Raw genomic sequence first — 20,423 nt, 5'->3', positions numbered from 1 at the left:
GAATGTGAGAGCAGAAAATTTATTTTTAAACCCTTAGAGATACTAAAAACCTGACTAAATGTCTTTCATTCAGCTGGTAGCTTCAAAGACACCAACACTAGAGAATAATCAACTGACTGATACAGTAGCAATGATATTAATTTCAAAGACCGGCAAACTACCTCTTATATTCCTTCTAGAAGCAGAAAGATTCAAAAGACACTAACTTCCCGGAAAATGCCAATAGCCTTAACTTACGATCAAGGAAATTCCTTGTGTCAATCAATGGTGGGACAGGGTTACTATTCCACCCCACGCTTCTGAGAGCCTTTCCCTACTGGCTCTGGAGAATCTTTCTCCTGACAGTTTCCCCTGTGAGAATCTAGGAATCCAGAAGAGCCCCTTCCCTTCCAGGGGACAGAAGGAGTGTCAAAAAACAATCATGGGGGGCGCCTGGGTGGCTCAGTGGGTTAAAGCCTCTGCCTTCGGCTCTGGTCATGATCCCAGGGTCTTGGGATCGAGCCCCACATCGGGCTCTCTGCTCCGCGGGGAGCCTGCTTCCTCCTCTCTCTCTGCCTGCCTCTCTACCTAGTTGTGATTTCTCTCTGTCAAATAAATAAAATATTAAAAAAAAAATCATGGAAGGAGAAAACTGGGGTTGAGTGTCCACGCGTGAATTAAGCAGTGGTTACAGTACTCTCCCTGCAGTACTCTACATGTAGCTCTGAGCCAAGTTTCCTTAGGCTTCTGGATCATGATCCGCTGGTGCTATTCATCTATTTAGATAGGGCAATTCTACATGAAATTGTTCTGTATCATATGGATAGATGCTTCCTTCCTAGCACAGTGTATTTAATGAAATGTTAAGATGCAAAATAAAACAAAACAATTAGGTAAAACATTCATTACAAGGTTCTCTTCTGTGGGCAACATTACCAGTATAATAATTCTGGTATAATTACATATTTGTTCATTATGAATTTATGATATTTTAATCTCCATAAATGGTAATAACCCTAGTACAATATGAATGAAAAGGACTGCAATTTAATAGAAAGGACACACCCGGGACACCTGGGTGGCTCAGTCAGTTAAGCATCTGCCTTTAGCTCAGGTCATGATCTCGGGATCCTGGGACTGAGTCCAGCATTGGGACCCTTGCTCAGTGGGGAGCCTGCTTCTCCCTGCCCGAGCCCAGGCTCTCTCTCTCTGACAAATAAATAAATAAAATATTAAAAAAGAAAAAGAAAAACAAAGAACATATCCTTGACTTGTCTTCTGATTGTGGTTGCAGCAATGGCTTAGTTGCTTATGAGACATAACCCTGGTAAATCACTTAATTCCAATACTCAAACTCATCAGAAGTCAAGTCTGAGTAATAATGTATTTTCTACTTCTTCCCAAAGCAGCTATAGAAATAAAATAAAATAATGTAAAGCCTTGAAATTCTAAAAATCTATGTTATCATATTTAAAAATACCTAATTAAACAAAACAGTGAAAATAAAAAGGGAAAAAAGATTTCAATAGAACTCAACAGACAGAAAATGGCCCATAAGAGAAAATATATTTCAGGCTAGTTTTTTGTTTGATTGAATGTATGGTCTCATCACACTGCACATACTTGCTGCAAGGAACCCTTGCATTTTAAAATTATAGTAAACAGAGATGTTGTGGACTAATGCTAAAGGATTATTTAAGATAATAATGTAAAAGTAACCCCACTACCCCAATATGGTGCTCATGTCTTTAGAAAATTATAACTTAGAGAATAAGCAATTTTGATAGAATGATAATACTAAACAACGTGCAAAGTAAGAAACTTGTTTCAAATTACTTTCAATACTTCTCAACTCTCCTAACTAGAAAACTGTAGGGTAAACCTAAAAATAGGCATTTATGTTAGATTTAAAAATTCCACAAACACATCTCAAATTCTCTCTCCTTGATAATCTAACCTCTTCTCTCTAGTGAAGCTTTAAAATCAAATATTGTCTTGCCACATTGGTTATTTTTGTGGGAAATTCTCTTTAGTTGTTACTTTTAGAATACCAAGAACTCAATACTTTTAAGAAAAAGAGGGCAAGTCTGTGTCTGTCCCAAATCAAGTTGAGCTGATCCATGTATTAGAGGGATTCTAGAGTAATTTTATAAAAAAAATACTAACTTTGACAAATAATTACTTTCCATTGACATTCATTTTAACATTGTTTATGCTCTATAGGAACTGACTGGGAAATGGCCATGGTTGAGGTACTTTAAAAGACAAAACACATAGGTTTTTGTAAAAATGGGTTTAATTAAGGTAAGAGTAGAGAGAGATTTAAGGTGCTAAACTATTTCCTTGGCTACAAATTTTTAACTCCCTTATGCTTAATTTAGGTAAATCATTCTAAAACTTACACAGAGTTTTTATATTATTTTTATTCTTTTTTCAATCTTCCCCCTTTATAAGCTTCCTCTAAGGAGTAATCATCAGTGCTGAACTCTGCAGTGTCTAAAGGTAGGGTAATACTTGTGAAGCGGTAAATATATGAAATCATTTTTTTTTTCCACAGAAGTCAGAAAGTATCTATCTTACTTGTTATAGCAATTTAACTTTGGTCAGATTTCTTTCTTTCTTTTTTTTTTAAAGTAGGTTCCATGCCCAGCATGGAGCCCAATACAGGGCTTGAACTCTGACCCTGAAATGAGATCAAGGGTTGGATGCTTAACCAACTGAGCTACCCAGGCAACCCTTCAAGCTTTGGCCAGATTTCTAATGTTGGGTTTTTCCTTTTTTAGGAATGGCTACTGCTCCAGATTAGAATGTCAATTTGCAACAGTACAATGGTGACTAAGAGAAGAGAAAGAAATACCATAAAATACCTAAATACCATATAATGTAGCCTCTACATGTAAGACAACTATTCATCTGGTGGTCAATAAAAGAGTAAGATAAACTGGAATGTTGGACATAATGAAAAGCAGTGTTTAGGGCACCTGGGTGGCTCAGTCAGTTGAGCGTCTGCCTTTGGCTCAGGTCATGATCCTGAGTCCCGGGATCGAGTCCTGCATCGGGCTTCCAGCTCCTCAGGGAGTCTGCTTCTCCCTCTGAATTTCTCCCCTCTCATGCTCTCTCTTACTCTCACTCTCTCTTTCTCTCTCAAATAAATAAATAAAATCTTAAAAAAAAAAAAGGCAGTGTTTAACGAATGCCATGAATGACAGTTACAGGACCTCTGAGAATAATTTTCATTATATATAGCTTTCACTTGATATGTAGACTCTATTACCCAACCCCTGAATAAAATTCCCCAAATGTGTGATGTTACTTCTAAATTATAACCTCAACATTTGAAAAAGATCATTTGATGGCAGGTGGCTCTTTCAGAATTTTTTTTACTGATTAATAGAATGTAAAAGAGCATATTGAGCTACAAGATATTCACATTAAATCCCCTTCCTCTCACTTTACTTAATTCATTAAGTGAATCTGAATTTATGAAATTCACTAAATGATACAGATGTATATATAATTTTTTTAAAATGTAATCACTTTAGAAGCCAGAAATATTGACTTTAACCAGAAAGTAGGGAAAACACAGATGTTCAATAAACTCTGCTATATATCAGAAGACTGTTCATTATGTTGTCTAAACAAAACAGACCACTCATATACACCCAATTCCAAAATGGTCATATCTCTTATTTTTAACGTAGCCAGTGACACGAAAGTATAAATGACAATAAGATGATGTATTTATAATAAAGAAAATGTCCTCTGGAACATTCTGCCCTCTGGTGTTTAAAATGTTCATCAGAGAGGGAGCATTGTGTCACACCACGTTTATTACTTCTGCGGGCTGATACATCAATTTGAGCATATAATTTTCTACAGTGAGGAAAAAAACATGGTTGAACATTATAAGTTCTGTTATTATAACAGCAATAATATATATTCTGTACTAAGCTTTCTATTATCCCATACTATAATTATTTCTTGTTGGGAGAATCACTAAGAGAATTTCTTTTGAATCATGGACATTTGACTCATTTGCCTCTTTCACAATGCTTTGTGACTGAGAAGTATTCTTGATGACCAATACTAGTCTTTACATTCAACGTTTGACCCTTTTTGAACTGCTTACATTCCACAGTAGGTAGGCAGATAAGCAAGTAAGGAGATAAGGTCAGTTAAGCATAAACACAGACTTTCTAGGAACTGTGGCATAAAACAGTGGTGAGTTTTCTGGGGAAGATCACAGAAGGTATAGACAATGAAGTTCTTTTTTTCCTGTAACCTCCATGGTATTTGCCATGTCTAAAAGTGATATCCAGGGTGCCTGGCTCAATTGGTACAGTGTGAAACTCTTGATCTTGGGATTTTAAGTTTGAGCCCCATGTTGGGTATAGAGACTACTTAAAGATAAAATCTTAAAAATAAATGAAAGTGATATCCAACTCTTAGAACCACCATATAGCTGCAAAAAAATGATATCAGAGATTATTAACAAAGTGATTGCCAACTTTTCTGTTAAGATTCCTTTTATTATTTTTTCCATTTATACATACTTAGCATTTTGAAAGATTCTATGTATCAAAAATTTTATTTATTAATTTAAACAAGATAAAATAACTATTTACTACAGTTACAGATAAATGTGAACTGATCACAGTAAGATGATATAATTTCTTCCAAAGCAAAGTAAGCTGGCCCATGTTATTTTAGGACTAGTTAACATGTATTTTCCTTGAGGCTTTTTTAAATACTGAGGATTATATCCAGGATATGATACTGACTGTTACATATTACTGAACTGTGGTAACAATAATGATATTTAAAAAGTAAATAACTGGGTATCTGGGTGGCTCAGTCAGTTCAGTGCCCAATTCTCGATTTTAGCTCAGGTCATGACCTCTGGGTTCTGGGATCAAGCACCCCCTCGAGCTCCACACTGAGTAGGGAGTCTGCTGGGGATTCTCTTTCCCTCTGCCCCTCCTCCAACTTGTGCTCAATAAACAAATAGGTAAATCAATAAAATCTTTAAAAAATAAAAAGTAACTATCAAATTATACTTACATTTTATCAGTAAGTGCTAGGCACATAGAGAAACTCTACAAACATTTCTGTGTTCCTTTCAGCCCTACGGTATTATTATTCTTACTATACCTATGAGGAAATAGAAGCTCAAAAGGAGTTAATCTGTTCAGATATACAGCTTACAAATTAATGAGTACGGAATTTCAAACTGGTTTTTTGTCCAGGAGAGCCTGGCTCTTGACCAGTTTGACATTATCAGTTCTCTGGGGCCTAGAGTTCTGAGCCTTAATTCTGCCACATTATAGATATAGCTATAACTTTATCCCATAAAGATCTGCCAAGAACATTGTTTTATGGTGTGTTCTCCTTGTTAAACATCATTCTCAATATTGACCACCTACCCTCCTAGAACTCTCCTGTCATCTGCTCCTATATTCCCTTTCCTTGGTCCACCCCCTCCCTCCTGTGACAATTACTTATTGCTGATCACCCTAATATTTAGGGTCTATTTAGGTCTCTACTTAGTGATTGCTATCAGACTGCAGCTTACTAAATTGCCTTCTCCACCCCAGATCCTAGGTGTCCCTTTAGGGGGGCACTACTCTAATAGAAATCCTGGATAAAATCAAATCTACACTTCATATTTTAGGCAAACAGACTTCTTTTTAAAAAATGCAGAGAAAAGAAGCTATGAGCCAATGGTCAGTAATTCTAAGAAGGAATATAGCTTGAGAATACAGGCTAAAAATTAATAAGTAATTTATACAATCACTAATATATGAAAAAATACAAAGAAATAAATATGGCCATACCAGGAATTTTCTGATAAAGACAGATCTTGTCCAAAAAAAGAAATATACAAAGAGAGAATGATATAATCAAAAATGAACAGTGGAAAACTCTCTAATTATATTGTCAAGAAAGAACAGAGCCTAAGCTGAGAAGCGCGGTGTTTCTAAGACGACATTAAGGATTGTTGGGATATTTTTAGAATAAAAAAATGGACAAGGGAAGGCCAGATCCAGTGCATGAGAAAGAGAACCAAAGAAATGACTCTGTTATAAGCTTTCATTTATAAATCAGCTGCTATGAGTTAAACTCTATGTTCTTGACATACATAATATCTTACTCAATCCATACAATGCCCTGTGAGGCAGAAATAATAAAAATGAAAATAATAATACAGATAAGCAAACCTGCTCAGAGTAGATACGTGACTTGACTAAGTCACAGAGCTAACGCATGGCAGAATCAGGGCTTGAACTCAAGTATGACTGACTCCAAAGTTTGCCATGTTTAACAACATCCTGCCTCCAACCAAGAGACATAGAACAATTATTCCACCTTAGTTTCCCTTAATCTTCTCCAACAAGGAAAATATATTTAAACTAAAAAGGGTAAATAAACATTGTTAAGAATTACTGAAGTATATATTATGACTATGAAGACAGGTTATAAAAAACATATACTCAAAATTTAGGCCCACACAACTGACGTTTGAGTTCTAAAAGAACATGAGGATAAGAACATGAAAATACTAATGCAGTCTTTGCAAAACCATACAGAAAACTGGGAGGGCTGCAGGACTAGATAGCGGCAAAATATGGATATAAAATAGTTTATATAAAATCTTTACCAAGGGAGAAACACTAAGAGTCAATAAGGGATCAGAAGGAAAAGTAATTCCAAAATAACGTCATGTCCATTTTGATATAGAACATGAGGGAAATAACACAGATGTAGTGCCATCTTGACACTGGACAGATAAGCTAGAGAAAAGCAGATCTGATAGTAGCTTCCCAGTATATTAAGGACTGCCATGGGAAAGAGGAGGTTTACTTCTGTCATACAGCTTAGCAGGCAGTACTAAGACTAAAGGGAAGGAGCAAAAGAGGAGCAGATTTCCATCTGTGTAAATCAGAATATTGACAGTAAAAACTATTCAACAAAGGAATAAGCTATGCTACAAAGTAGAAAGTTTGCCCTCATTGAAAGTTTTCACACAGAAGCTGCTGACTAGCCACTTGGGATTTTTGCTCTGAAAACTAAATTTGCTTCCATATGTAAAGCACTTCATATCGTCTGGAACATACAAACAGCTCAACACACATTATCTATTATTACAGATACTATTACTTAAATGTTTAGTAAAACTTCCTGTAAAATCATCTGTGCCTGCTGACTCTTAGGGATCTTTGATTTCTATGGTAATGGCTAGACATATTTTTATGTCAATTACAGTTTGTTTTCTTCCATGTCTGTATGTATGGGTATATTTATGATTAAGTAATCTCTATAACCAGTGTGGGCCCCAAGATCAAAAGTCATATGCTCTACTGACTGAGCCAGCTAGGCACCACTATCTCCTCTAGATTTTTTAGGTTATTTTACTATAAAGTTGTATTAACTATATTCCCTTTTAATAAGAAAACATTATCAGTGACTATTTCATTTCTTATTCTATGTGTTACATATATTATTTATCTTCCCTCTCTCTTCTCTTTTTCACTTTGATCATTCCTGACAAAGATTTTTCTATTCTCTTAGTCTTTCCAATAAACTTGCTTGTGTCTTCACTAATCAAGAGGTTTTTTGTTTTTAATTTTATTCATTTATGCTTTTAATTTTGGTTATTTCTTTTATATTTACTTATTCTTCTATCTCCTTGAGCTAAATGATTAATAAAATTACTTTCAGTATTTCTTTTCAAAAGTAGTATTCAAGCACATATAAATACACATAAATGCACACTGAAATAAAGAAAAAATAAATCAATTATATGTGTGGTGTGTAAAACTTTCTGAAGACATAAACCATGTCTTATTTCAACTACAATAATTAAATAGAAATATCACATGATCCAGTAATTTCACTAGTGGGTATTTACCCAAGGAAAATGAAAACACTAATTCAAAAAGATATATGTACCCCTATGTTTACTGCAGCATTATTTACAATAGCTAAGATATAGAAGCAACTCAAGTGCCCATTGATATCACAGATGACCATTAAAAAAAAAATGAGATCTTGCCAGTTGCAACAACATGGATGGATCCAGAGTATTATGCTAAGTGAAATATGTCAGAGAAAGACAGTATCGTATGATTTCATTGATATGTAGACTCTGGAACACAAAATAAATAAATAAACAAATGAAAAACAGATATAGACCCATAAATACAGCAAACAAATTGATGGTGGACAGGGGTAAAGGGGTAGTCAAAGTGTGAGTGAAGTAGGTGAGGGAGAGTGGGAGATACAGGCTTCCAGTTATGGAATAAATAAGCCATAGGGATAAAAGGTAGAGCAAGGGAATATAGTCAATGGTACCATAGTAACAATCATGGTGACAGATGGTGGCCACATTTGTGGTGAGCACAGCATAATGTACAGACTCGTCGAATCACCATGTTGTACACCAGAAGCTAATGTAATACTGTGTGTCAGCTATACTTCAATCAAAAAAAATCAGTGATAATAATTAGAACATTCTGATAATTAAACACATCAAAAATATGAATTTCCAAAAATTCTATAAAATATTATTAAATATTTAATAGAAAAAAATAGCATGTCAACATCTGCCATTTATGAACTAAGGCAAATGTAAAAGTAGAAAAATGTTACTATTACCTTTGGGATTATTTCAAAAGTGCTACTTTTAAAGAAATTCATTTCAGGGGCGCCTGGGTGGCTCAGTGGTTTAAGCCGCTGCCTTCAGCTCAGGTCATGATCTCAGGGTCCTGGGATCGAGTCCCGCATTGAGCTCTCTGCTCGGCAGGGAGCCTGCTTCCCTCTCACTTTCTCTGCCTGCCTCTCTGCCTACTTGTGATCTCTCTCTGTCAAATAAATAAATAAAATCTTTAAAAAAAAAAAAAAAGAAATTCATTTCAGCACTTACATTACCACTATTCTAATAATAAATCATTATAATAAAACTGCTAAAAAGAATCTGTACTGTGCTAGTTTAAAGTTACTTGAATTATAAGGTAAAACCACCTATAAGACTATATTTATGCTAATTAGATTGACAAAAATTGCACCAACTTTTAGACTATGAAATACTTCTTATCACCAAGAGATCAATTATTAATCAGAGGAGCAGTAAGAAGTACACAAAGAATACAAAAGAATATATTATCAGTTATTAGTTAACACCACTCACATCACTGAGAAGACCTACAGAAATATTAAAAGACTTTCTATTTAAATAGATTAAGTCACCACTGATATATTCATACAGCTCACAGAGACTCACTAAGTTGGATTTTTTTTCCCGGAATATCACTCTGATTGGATGTGTCATTCTTCTTCTTCTTCTTCTTTTTTTTTTTTTTTTTTTGGATATGTCATTCATTAACAGAGGAGAAAGTATGAAACTATTAAGTTCAAGAGCAACGTGAGGACTTCGGTGGCAAACACCATACGCTGGTTTATTCAACCTCTTCCAACTTGTGTTTCTATACTAATATGGCTAGAAAATCTACGTTTCTCAGATTCCCTTGTGTTAATATATGGATATGTAGCCTAGGATTTTACCAATATGATGTACCTACCCTCCCATGCCTTCAGTGATGAAGTAAGAGAATGCCATACACCAGGTCAACAGGTTTAGTGATGTGATTCCTAAGTTCATTAAGTTCAAACAGAAGGAGATGAAGAACTGTAATAGGTAAAAATAGAGTTGTGAAAACTGACAAAAGAGTCTGTGATTAAAGGAGAGAACAGACAAACTATAATGATTTGGGCACACGGGGTAGGAGCAAACTGCTACATCTCCAGTAGGTCACCAAAAGACATACCAGAGTCTAGTTCAGTTTTTCATGTTCATAGTAACAACTCCAAGTCATCAAGAAAAGGTTAAATTGGGCGCCTGGGTGGCTCAGTGGATTAAGCCGCTGCCTTCGGCTCAGGTCATGATCTCAGGGTCCTGGGATTGAGCCCCGCATCGGGCTCTCTGCTCCGCGGGGAGCCTGCTTCCTCTTCTCTCTCTGCCTGCCTCTCTGCCTACTTGTGATCTCTCTCTCTGTCAAATAAATAAATAAAATCTTAAAAAAAAAAATCTTAAAAAAAAAAGAAAAGGTTAAATTGAGCATATAAGTAAATAACACATTCTTCAAAGATGCTCTTCCAAAATGTGGGGGTTTTTTTTGTTTGTTTGTTTAGTAATCTGAGGAGATAAATTCTTAATACTGTAAAAAAAAAAGTAATTATCTACAGTAACTCCTCAGGGCAGCGGCGTTCCAACTTTAATGAGCAATACAGACTGCTAAAAATAGAAATCCGTAGGTTCCAGACGTAATCTGGACAGAATTAGAGACAGAATCTGTGAAGTGAGATTCATTAGGTAAATTTGGATACTCAGGAATTTGAATTTTTCAAAGTACTCCCAGTATTTCTAATGCAAGTGGTCTAGGGGCCACACACTGTCCATAAGCATTTTACATAGGTAAAGATTTTCCTATAGTACTGGAGTCACAAATTCGACCTCCCTCTTTTTTCTTTTTTTCATATGTAAATGTGTGTTGGAGAAGGTGCAGAAAATTAGAAGAAAAGTATCAATTACTCAATGTCTATGTGCCGGGCTGCGGTTATAGGTATCTCACTTCATTTTAACAGCACCTTTGTGAAGGTAAATTATCACGTTTTTGTATCGGAGAAAACCAAAACAAGCATAAATTAACTAACATACTTTGTATAACACAGCCAGAAAGAGGCAAGGCTGGGATTCAGCTTACTTTAAGAGCAAAGCCCATTTGTTTCCATTATACTTGGGGTTCTTAAACTTGAGGAAATGCATGAGAAGGCTTTAAAAGTGGACCTATGGGCTCTTCACACTTGTTTCAATCCTACAAAAACACCACTGCCCATGCATTTTGTTACGTGAAGCCAAACATTCGAATACACTGCTTTTCTAAGTACCAAATTCATTTTCTTTTCTTTCTTTTTTTCTTTTAAAGGATTTCATTTATTCACTCTAGAGATAGATGGAGAGAACAGGAGCAGGGGATGGAGCAGAGGGAGAGGGACAGACAGACTCCAAGCTCAGCACAAAGCCAGCAGGGCTTGATTGCATGACAGCGAGATTACAACCCACACTGAAACCAAGAGCCAGGTGCTTAACTAACTGAGCCACCCAGTCACCTCTCATTTGCTTTTTCTATAATAAGGTGTAAGGTTTTCTGGGTGATAAAGTCTCCATATATGAATCTTCTAACCTGACAGAAACAAAACCAGTTCATAAGAAAAATGTAAATAATTTATTATTTTGGTCCCTTCTCCATTAAGGAACATTGTGGCATTTTTGCAAACTTTCCCTAGTAATGGTTGAATAGGGACAGGAAGACAGGACTCTTATATTTCAATGAAATATATACAACGATACTATAGCTGCAATAAATAATCTTACTATAAATAAATACTACAATACTATGAACAATAGTTCCGCTCTGAGTGACTTCCATTCAATTATGAAAATAGTTAGTAGAACAGAGTTATTTTCTTACATACAAATTTCTGGGTTCCGTTCTTACAAAATCTAAAAAGAATTATGTTGCAAATCCAGCATGTGTAAACATCGCAAAAGGATTCTTTATTTGGTAATACATGTTGACTTTTAGTTGCTCAAAATACCTATACTGACAAAGACTCTGTCCTTGACTAAACTTTATCAGGCTCCTCTGAGCTGCTTTCTACTGTGCCTCCTCCTTGAGCCTTATCCTCAAGCCTGCAGTCTAGGGATCCGGTAAGTCCATTTAGAGAGAATCCTACCACCCTCTTCGGATGGCCCTGGCCAATCCAGCAAGGGTCCTGTTAAACTGGTTTTAGCAAGAATCCCTCTAACCAATGTCTCCCTCTTTGTAATTTTCCATCCACCTTGCTGCCCTCCTCACCTTGCTCCTTGGCTATAAATCCTTAGCTTTCTTTACTGAATTTAGAATTGAGCCCAGTTCTGCACTAAGGTCTCTTTTCTCCATTGCAATAGTTCCTGAATACTACCTACTGTCCAGCTCTGGTTTTAACAATACTGACTGATGATAACTGAAATTACCTAAATTGAATTAAGTAACAACCCCTTAACATTCTATACTTCTGTTCTGGAAGACTACAGGGACAACAATGGAAGAGTCCCCTTTTCTCTACTCCTGCCACTTGAGTAAAACTTGGAATTTACAACAGCATAATCTTTAACGCATAAAACTAGAGAATCTGAATTAGAAACAGTAATGAGGTCCAGACCTAGTTTAATTAGTACTATCATTCCAAAGAGCTTAAAATTCTTCATATACATTTTCTCATTTAACCTTAAAAAAACAGAGATTCTGGGGCTCCAGATTTAATGAGACAGATCTCTGAAGTGAGGTTGATTAGGTAAATCGGGATACTCAGGGATCTGCTTTTTCCAAAGAAGTATTTCCAGTATTTCTAATGTGAGTGGTTCCAGGCACCACAGTGAGATATTTGGTAAGATACTTTATCCATATCGAAATTAAAGTAGAAATATTTAACATCAGGGGCACCTGGGTAGCTCAATCGTTAAGTGTCTGCCTTTGGCTCAGGTCATGATCCTGGGGTCCTGGGATCAAGCCCCATACTGGGCTCCCCGCTTGGCGGGAAGCCTGCTTCTCCCTGTCCCACTCCCCCTGCTTGTGTTCCCTCTCCTGCTGTGTCTCTCTCTGTCAAATAAATAAAATCTTTTAAAAATAAATAAATAAATAAATATTTAACATCAGCCATGATGGAGCTTAGACTACCATATATATATATAAATATACACACACACACACACACACACACACTATATTTTTAATCTAGTAAAATTCACTAGATCTTGAATTCTAATATTTTTCCTAAAATTGCAAAATATTTACTCATGCTACAGAATCATAAGTACACTGCAATAAATCAGACTATAAAGACACAATATCATTATGTTCTTTATATTTTCAAGTTGGCTTTTCAATAATTTTCTCAAGATTATATTTCCAATTTATACAAGATAATAAATGAAAAGTAACACTTACTTAATGTTTATTCTGTATTAGGTTTTAAGTTTAAGAAATCTTATTCAATCTTCATAGGAACCCTATACTTTTTCTAACAATAAAATTCACGAAAGTACATCTTGAATTCCAGTGCTTCCAAAAATTATAAGACTACCATGTGAAAAATTTATCTTAAGTTCACTAAAATACATCAGAATATGTAGACTAATATTAAGCATAGGCTGTTTTTAATGTCAAAATAGCTTGAAATCTTTTCCCCAGAATGTATCATAAACAAGTGAATGACTCCTTTTTATCCATGATGGAAATAATATTTTGGCCATAGTTAGCATCAAAGTAACTAGGCTGTAGCATGATCACGTAGGCTATTGTGACTTACTTACCATCTAAATTGGACTGCCACACAGTCATTGTAATCTATGCAGCAAATACTTTTCAAATCAGGCCAAATAAAATTTCCCAATGACCAGATAATAATCCATTGGATATCAATATTTGAAGGTTACGCCTCAGAAAAGAAAAAGGGCTTACTTAAGGTGATTAAATAAATTACTTGAAGATCACCTCCCAAAGGCTCAGAACTCGTATTTAACAGAGCTGATGGAAAGTCACCCAAATCTCTTTTGGAATTATAATAAATATGGCTGACATTTATTGACTACTTATTCTTTGTCAGATACTGTCTAATGAGCTTTATATGTACCAACTCGTGCAATTCTTGTAAAGTCCTATTATCCCTACTTTAGAAAGAAGGAAAGTGAAGTACAAAGACTTTTAGCAAATTTGCTTAAGTTTATTTACACAGTTAAGAAATGGCAGTCAGAGTCCATTTTGCAAGAGACTTCAGATTTTACACGTGGTAAAAAAATACAAACACTACAGAAAGGTACACAACAGAATCTGTCATCCCTCTCCCACTTTTGGGTTAGAATTACTGTTTCTCCATACCACCACCGAATGCATGCGTGTGTGTGTGTGTGTGTGTGTGTGTGTGTGTGTGACATAAATGGATTACTATTAGTGATAAATATTTAGATTTTAGTTTTTATTATACATATGTATAGATATATACATATTTCAAACTTGTTCAAATTTATTTGTAAAATAAACTGTGCGATAAAATTACTGTATCAAGGGTTATGTGCATTACAATTTCTTAAAAAAGATCTTATTTATTTGAGAGTGCATGTGCAATCTGAGCTGAAACTGTTGAGTCGGAGGCTTAACCGACTGAGCCACCGAGACGCCCCTGTGCATTACAATTTTGATACACACTACCAAACTACCCTACAAAAAGGTTGCAATGATTTATAACCCTATCAAAAATGTGAATACTCAAAATTTAACTTTTACTAAATTTACAGTGCATCTAATAGGCAAACGGTTTAAAGTGTTGAATGAATGAACTATTGGCACTCCTAATTATCTATATTTTAAGAAGTATGCTTGAGGGGCTTTGGGATATTATGAACAAGAACATCCTGGAAACAGCACTGAACAAGAATCTGGAGAACTGGGGCAATGCCATTACCACAGTAACAGGGGCCAACAGTGTCTCTGCACACTTTCATCCGTACCTCCCCAGTGCACAGTGATATCCAACTAAATCAAATGAAACTTGAGGCCTACCCAACCTTAGGTCTTCTGGTTTTCCTTTAATGCTTAAACCATTTAGCTGTATCTTCTGTCCCTTGGAATAAAAAAGTCTTAATTGATATACCAAATGGGTCATCATCTACACCTGTGTGAAGGACTAGGCTAAATATGTTAGGAGTACAAAGGTTCCATAATAAAAATACAGGAAAAGGTTAGTTATTTCTTTACTATATCTCATAAGATAAAAGAAAAAAAGATTTCTTTTCACCATTCTATTAACTTATTAGAAGTTAAAGACAGATTTAAAGATCAGGAAAACACACAAGGTTAATGAACATAGCAAACTTTATTCCCTCATAAGCCATTCTTTACACATTTGCCAACAAGATCTGATAAAAAGGTAAATCGGATCACATTACTTGCCATTCTGGCTCTGCTTAAAATCCTACAGAGTTAGGTTCCTTATCATGACCTAAAAACCCTGGTTTCCACCTACCTCCTCAACTATTTTCTACTACCCTCCCCTCTGACTTACTCTGCTGAAACCACACTTGCCTTCTTTCCATTCATTCCCTGAACATGCCGCTTTCTGCTTTAGGACTTTGGTTCTGGCTGTTCCCTCTGCCTACAACGCTCTGATCCCGTATCTTCCCCAGGACTGGCTTCCTTTTGTTATTCACATCTCTGTTCAAACAGCTCCTCTTCTGACTTTCCCTGATGACTCCAAAGAAAGAAATCCTACCTCCACTCCACTCTCCCTCTATTCCATTCCTTATTTTATTACCCTCATATTACTTGTCACCATCTAAAGTTTTTCACCACTCTATTAAGTGGGTCTAGAGCAGTGCTTGGCATATTACTGGTTCTAAGCAAATATCTGCTGAACAATTAGGTGAAAAGCACAGAAAAATAATAAACCACTTTGACTATAGCAAAGACAGGAACTAAACATTAGAAAGTCAGAATGAAAACAGAGTAAGATGACTATTTTGGCCCTACTTACTCAGTTTGGTTGGTAATATGAATACAAGAAATATAGGTAATTGGAAATTTAAATGCATGGAAATGGATAAATCAGTAAGTGAAGCCTTAATGACTGGATTAAATTAATGCATTTGTTAAAAACCATTCTCTGGAGGACATTTACTTATGGTCAGCAAATCTTTCTCTATTTGGCTTTCTTTTTAGTTATTCGTAACAAAATATAATTAGGAAAGGAAAGATAACTCATAATTCTACTAAGGTTTTAAATTTAAATTTCAAAGTAATTTCATTCTAGGTTAAATCAAAAAGTTCTTATCATCTGCTTCACTTGGCAGAAAATTGGCCACAGAAAAATGTTCATGGCATCCTTTTGCAGGAGACAGATTTCTCTCATTCAGAAATTTTAAAATGCATCCTCAATCTTTAAATTCTTAAGCCTTCGGCAGTCTCTTCAACAAATGAAACTATTTGATAGCATTCAAATACTTCGAACATCAAAAAATTAAAACCAAATAGTTCACACATGTCAATAATCAAGTATGTCTCTTATTAGTACTTCCCTGTCTCATCTCTGTGATATCAGGCATGTAACTGACTTTGTTATTAAACGTACTTATCTTTTAATAAAGTTCCTTATTTAAGCTGAACCTTAACTGGGATAGGCAGATGGGATAGGAACCTCAGGCAATCTAGTTTCATTTCTGTAAGGAAACAACTTTTCTTGCTAACTCTTCCAATGTGTGGTAAATGACAAACATCACTTGGTAGTCATCTTATATTTGGTTGATTGTATTTCAGTAATCAGTAATATCTTAAACTACAAGAAAAAGGGGAGATCTCTAAGCAAAGAAATTTTATTAAGTTCAACCACTTGGAATTTATCCTATTTTTAGATATCAGAGGGAATAAATATTCCAGTAAAATGTTACAAGGCTATTTTACTGATTTTTATTTAATGACCCAAGAATCAAAGTAGACTTGACTCAGTTATCTGAAGAAGTCTAAAAACAATATAAGAGGTATGACTTATGCCTTGTGGAACTAAAGAATAAAGAAATACTATTTTTTTCATGAAAATTATACACATTATAAAATTTTTATTCAAAATAGATGGAAGAGTCTAAAAATTCCATTTTCCTTTCTCTCCTCCTGTTTTCTTTCGAACTGTCATATGATAATCAAACCTCCCCACTGCCTCTAGCTCAGTGCCAGACATGTAAGAAGTAGTTAATGTATCCTTTGGGAATGACTTAATTTCCTGCCCCAATAACTCATAACCCACCAATACCAGTCAACTTAATGATATCAGATATATATTGATAATGTTAAAAGAAACCTAAGAAACTGACCTAGGCTTACATATTTTCACATGTAAGTATCATTCAACATATTAAAATTTCTTCTCTGAAAAAGTTTAAAAAGACAAAAGTTCATTCAATAATTAAGACACACAGTTTCACACCTAATCACTGGAACTGAATGGGTAATATATACTGTGAGATCATATTAAAAAGTCAGTATAATCCACAACTTATGAATTATAGTTAATACCCTAAGAAGCTGAAAGAATGTACAATGGGAGAGGAAAAATATCTAAATCAGCTTTTAGAAATAGATGTGAAATATACAGATTAGGATTAAAACCAAAACATGACTGATGTCCCTTTGCTGAACTATGAAGCTCTTACTACCCTAAAATTAAATATCTCCATCTGTTAATCTGACACAAACAAGCTGATAAATGAAATCAGAACAACAGTGTATTCTGGCAAAACCAGAAGTTTCCTGAAAGCCTAGAAAAATATGTCCACAACAGATGGATCACTTAGAAAATAAATATATCAATCTGTCAAACTGCGTACTATTCTAATTCCCTAAATTAAAATCAGTAGGAGTTCCACTTTCCCATGTCTGTGACATTAGGAAGGCCAAAAAGGAAAAACCTAAAGATGCACATAAATATATCTGTTATGACCTCAAGTGCCATACTGTTAGGTTTCCTGTTAAACATACTAAATTTAGGTAAAGTCCTTACCAGTTAACTTCTTCACAGGTTGGAGCCGAACACTGATAGACTGATGTGTGAGTAAGGGGGAGGATGGAAGAGAGCGAGACATGCCCTCCATAATCCGAATGTGCTGCATACCTTCACTCACTGGAAGTGGCGGAACGGCGTAGTCTGGCTCAAAAGCACAGTCGCTTTCTGTGGAGATGCCACCTGTTGGGACAGGAAAGGATGGAACAAAAGAACTGATAAGAAAAGATTCTCTCTTCTCTGTTAAGACCTTTTAAGATAACTCAGAACATCATACACCCATGTTGATTTTCACGGTGAGAAGCCAAATAAGGTTATTTTCAACATCCAAATTCATTTCTATACTTACTAAATGGACACTTAACACCAGGTTTAGCACTAGGAAATTAAACATGGATAAAACAAGGCTCCTCCTTTTAAGGGCTCACAGCCCCATGCATTCATGTCCCATAAAGAAATAACTAAGGTACAACGCAGTAAGTGTTACAATTAGAGCACTGGTCTTTGTTTTTTTTTCCCCCTGATAAAAACCATAAAAGAAGATATTCACCTGCTTGATAATCCAATATGTGTAATTGCTAGTAGGACCAATGTAACTCTATTTCTCACTCTTTTCTTCAAGAAAGTATGTGAAAATACAAGTAGGTAAGACTGACATTATTATATGGTGATTTTTGAATCTGCTTTGATATTTTAAAAAAATTATGTATTTCTACCTATATTCTGTTGACTTCTACTTCTAATAATGGCAGAGTATATACTTCAGACCAACTTTTCCCTAAGAAAAACTAGAACTATACATATACTTTAAAATCTTCCTGGGCACTGAAGAGTTAATAGCATGATGAAGGATTACAAAAAGAAAAAAAGTTTGGGGGGGGCAGGCTGAAGACTGGTATTTTTGGCTACTTTTTATTTAGTGGCATCTGAGAGGCTAAGAAGCTATTGACAGTTTTAAAGAGCTGGAAGGGCAAATATTGAAATGCAAAGAAAACCAATATACAGAAGGGAAAGCTGGTAAAATTCCAACACTTTTGTTTGGAAGCCCAAAGGGCTACACTCTAGGAGTAAGTATGAACCAAAGCTAGTATGGCCTTTTACAGGAAGAAAAGCGCAGCTTGAAATGTCTACCACAAAATTAAATTAAGGCAATCTTGGATTGCTAATGCCTGCCAAAAACTAACACAAATCTTCTTAGAGGGAGACAACATTGTCATAGGTCTCAAATTACTGCTATAATTTTTCATACACAGATCTGGCCCTTAATTAACAAACACAAAGAGGTAAAACAATATGAAAAAAGTAAATCAGAAAGACCATTCAAAAGAGATAGTCTCACAAGGAATAGAGATTATGGAGCAATGAGGCACAGAATTTAAAGTAGTATACTTAATTAACATCTGAAAGATTAAAATAATTTGAAATAAATTTAACCAAGGATGTGAAAGATCCACACACTGAAAACTGTAAGACACTGATGAAAGAAACTGAAGAATAAGTGGAAAGATATCCCAAGTTCATGGACCAGAAGAATTAGTACTGTTAAAATATCCATATAGGGGCGCGTGGGTGGCTCAGTGGGTTAAAGCCTCTGCCTTTGGCTTGGGTCATGATCCCAGAGTCCTGGGATCCAGCCCCATGTCAGGCTCTCTGCTCAGCGGGGAGCCTGTTTCCTCCTCTCTCTCTGCCTGCTTCTCTGCCTGCTTGTGATCTCTGTCAAATGAATAAATAAAACCTTTAGAAAAAAATAAAATAAAATATCCATATAACCCAAAGTCTCTATAGGTTCAGTGGAACCCCTATTAAGTTTCCAATAGCATTTTTTATAGAAGTAGAAAAAAAAATTCTAAAATTTATATGAAATCACAAATGACACTAAGTAACTACAGCAATTCTAAGAGAGAGAAAAACAAAGTGGGAGCCATCACACTTCCTAATTTCAAAGTATATTACAAAGCTATAGTAATCAAAACAATTGGTGGTAGCATAAAAACAGAGCAGAAGACCAAAGGAACATAGACCAAAAGAACAGAATAGAAAGCCTACAAATAGATTCACATGTATATGGTCAACTAATCTTTGACAAGGGCACCAAGGACATACAACGGGGAAATGAGAGTCTTTTGAATAAACGGCACTGGGAAAACTGAAAAGCCACGTGAAAAGAATGAAATTGGATCCTTATCTTATACCATATACAAAAATCAACTGAAAAATGGGTTAAAGACAAACACAAGACCTGATGCCATAAAACTCCTAGACAAAAACACAGGAGAAAAACTCCTTGAAATTGGTCTTGGCAATGGTTTTTTTGATTTGATACCAAAAGCACAGGCAAAAAAAGCAAAAGTAAGCAGGTGAGACTGTATCAAATGAAAAGTTTCTGCAGAGCAAAGTAAACAATCAACAAAATGAAAAAGCAACCTATGGAACCAGAGAAAATATTTGCAAACCACACATCCTTAGGGTTAATATCCAAAATACATAAGAAACTCATACTCGGGGTGCCTGGGTGGCTCAGTGGGTTAAAGCCTCTGCTTTCAGTTCAGGTCATGATCCTGGGATCATGGATCCCATGAGTCCTGGGATCAAACCCCACATCAGGCTCTTTGCTCAGCAGGGAGCCTACTTCCCCCTCCCTCCCGCAGCCTGCCTCTCTGCCTACTTGTGATCTCTCTCTCTCTGTCAAACAAATAAAAACAAAATCTTAAAAAAAAAACAAAAAAACAACTCATACTCAATAGCAAAAAAACAAACAACCTAATTGTAAAATGGCAAAAGATGAGAATAAACATTTTTCC

The 20,423-nt window shown here is 35.5% G+C and overlaps 1 protein-coding gene across 5 annotated transcripts in view; it reads right to left on the bottom strand.

Moving 5' to 3' along the window:
- TANC2 (tetratricopeptide repeat, ankyrin repeat and coiled-coil containing 2) overlaps positions 1–20,423 on the bottom strand; it is a 375,880-nt gene that overhangs the window by 224,658 nt on the left and 130,799 nt on the right. For 3 of the 5 annotated variants that reach the window (XM_045983964.1, XM_045983965.1, XM_045983969.1), the window contains exon 4: positions 17,623–17,805. In XM_045983964.1, coding sequence (XP_045839920.1) covers positions 17,623–17,805 — 183 coding nt within the window. The remainder of the gene's footprint in view (positions 1–17,622; positions 17,806–20,423) is intronic. The other 2 variants (XM_045983966.1, XM_045983967.1) reach the window with 1 other exon arrangement.

The sequence above is a fragment of the Meles meles genome, chromosome 18, assembly GCF_922984935.1.
Source record: "Meles meles chromosome 18, mMelMel3.1 paternal haplotype, whole genome shotgun sequence".
Lineage (NCBI taxonomy): Eukaryota > Metazoa > Chordata > Mammalia > Carnivora > Mustelidae > Meles > Meles meles.
This window is presented reverse-complemented; position numbering and strand designations above follow the sequence as displayed.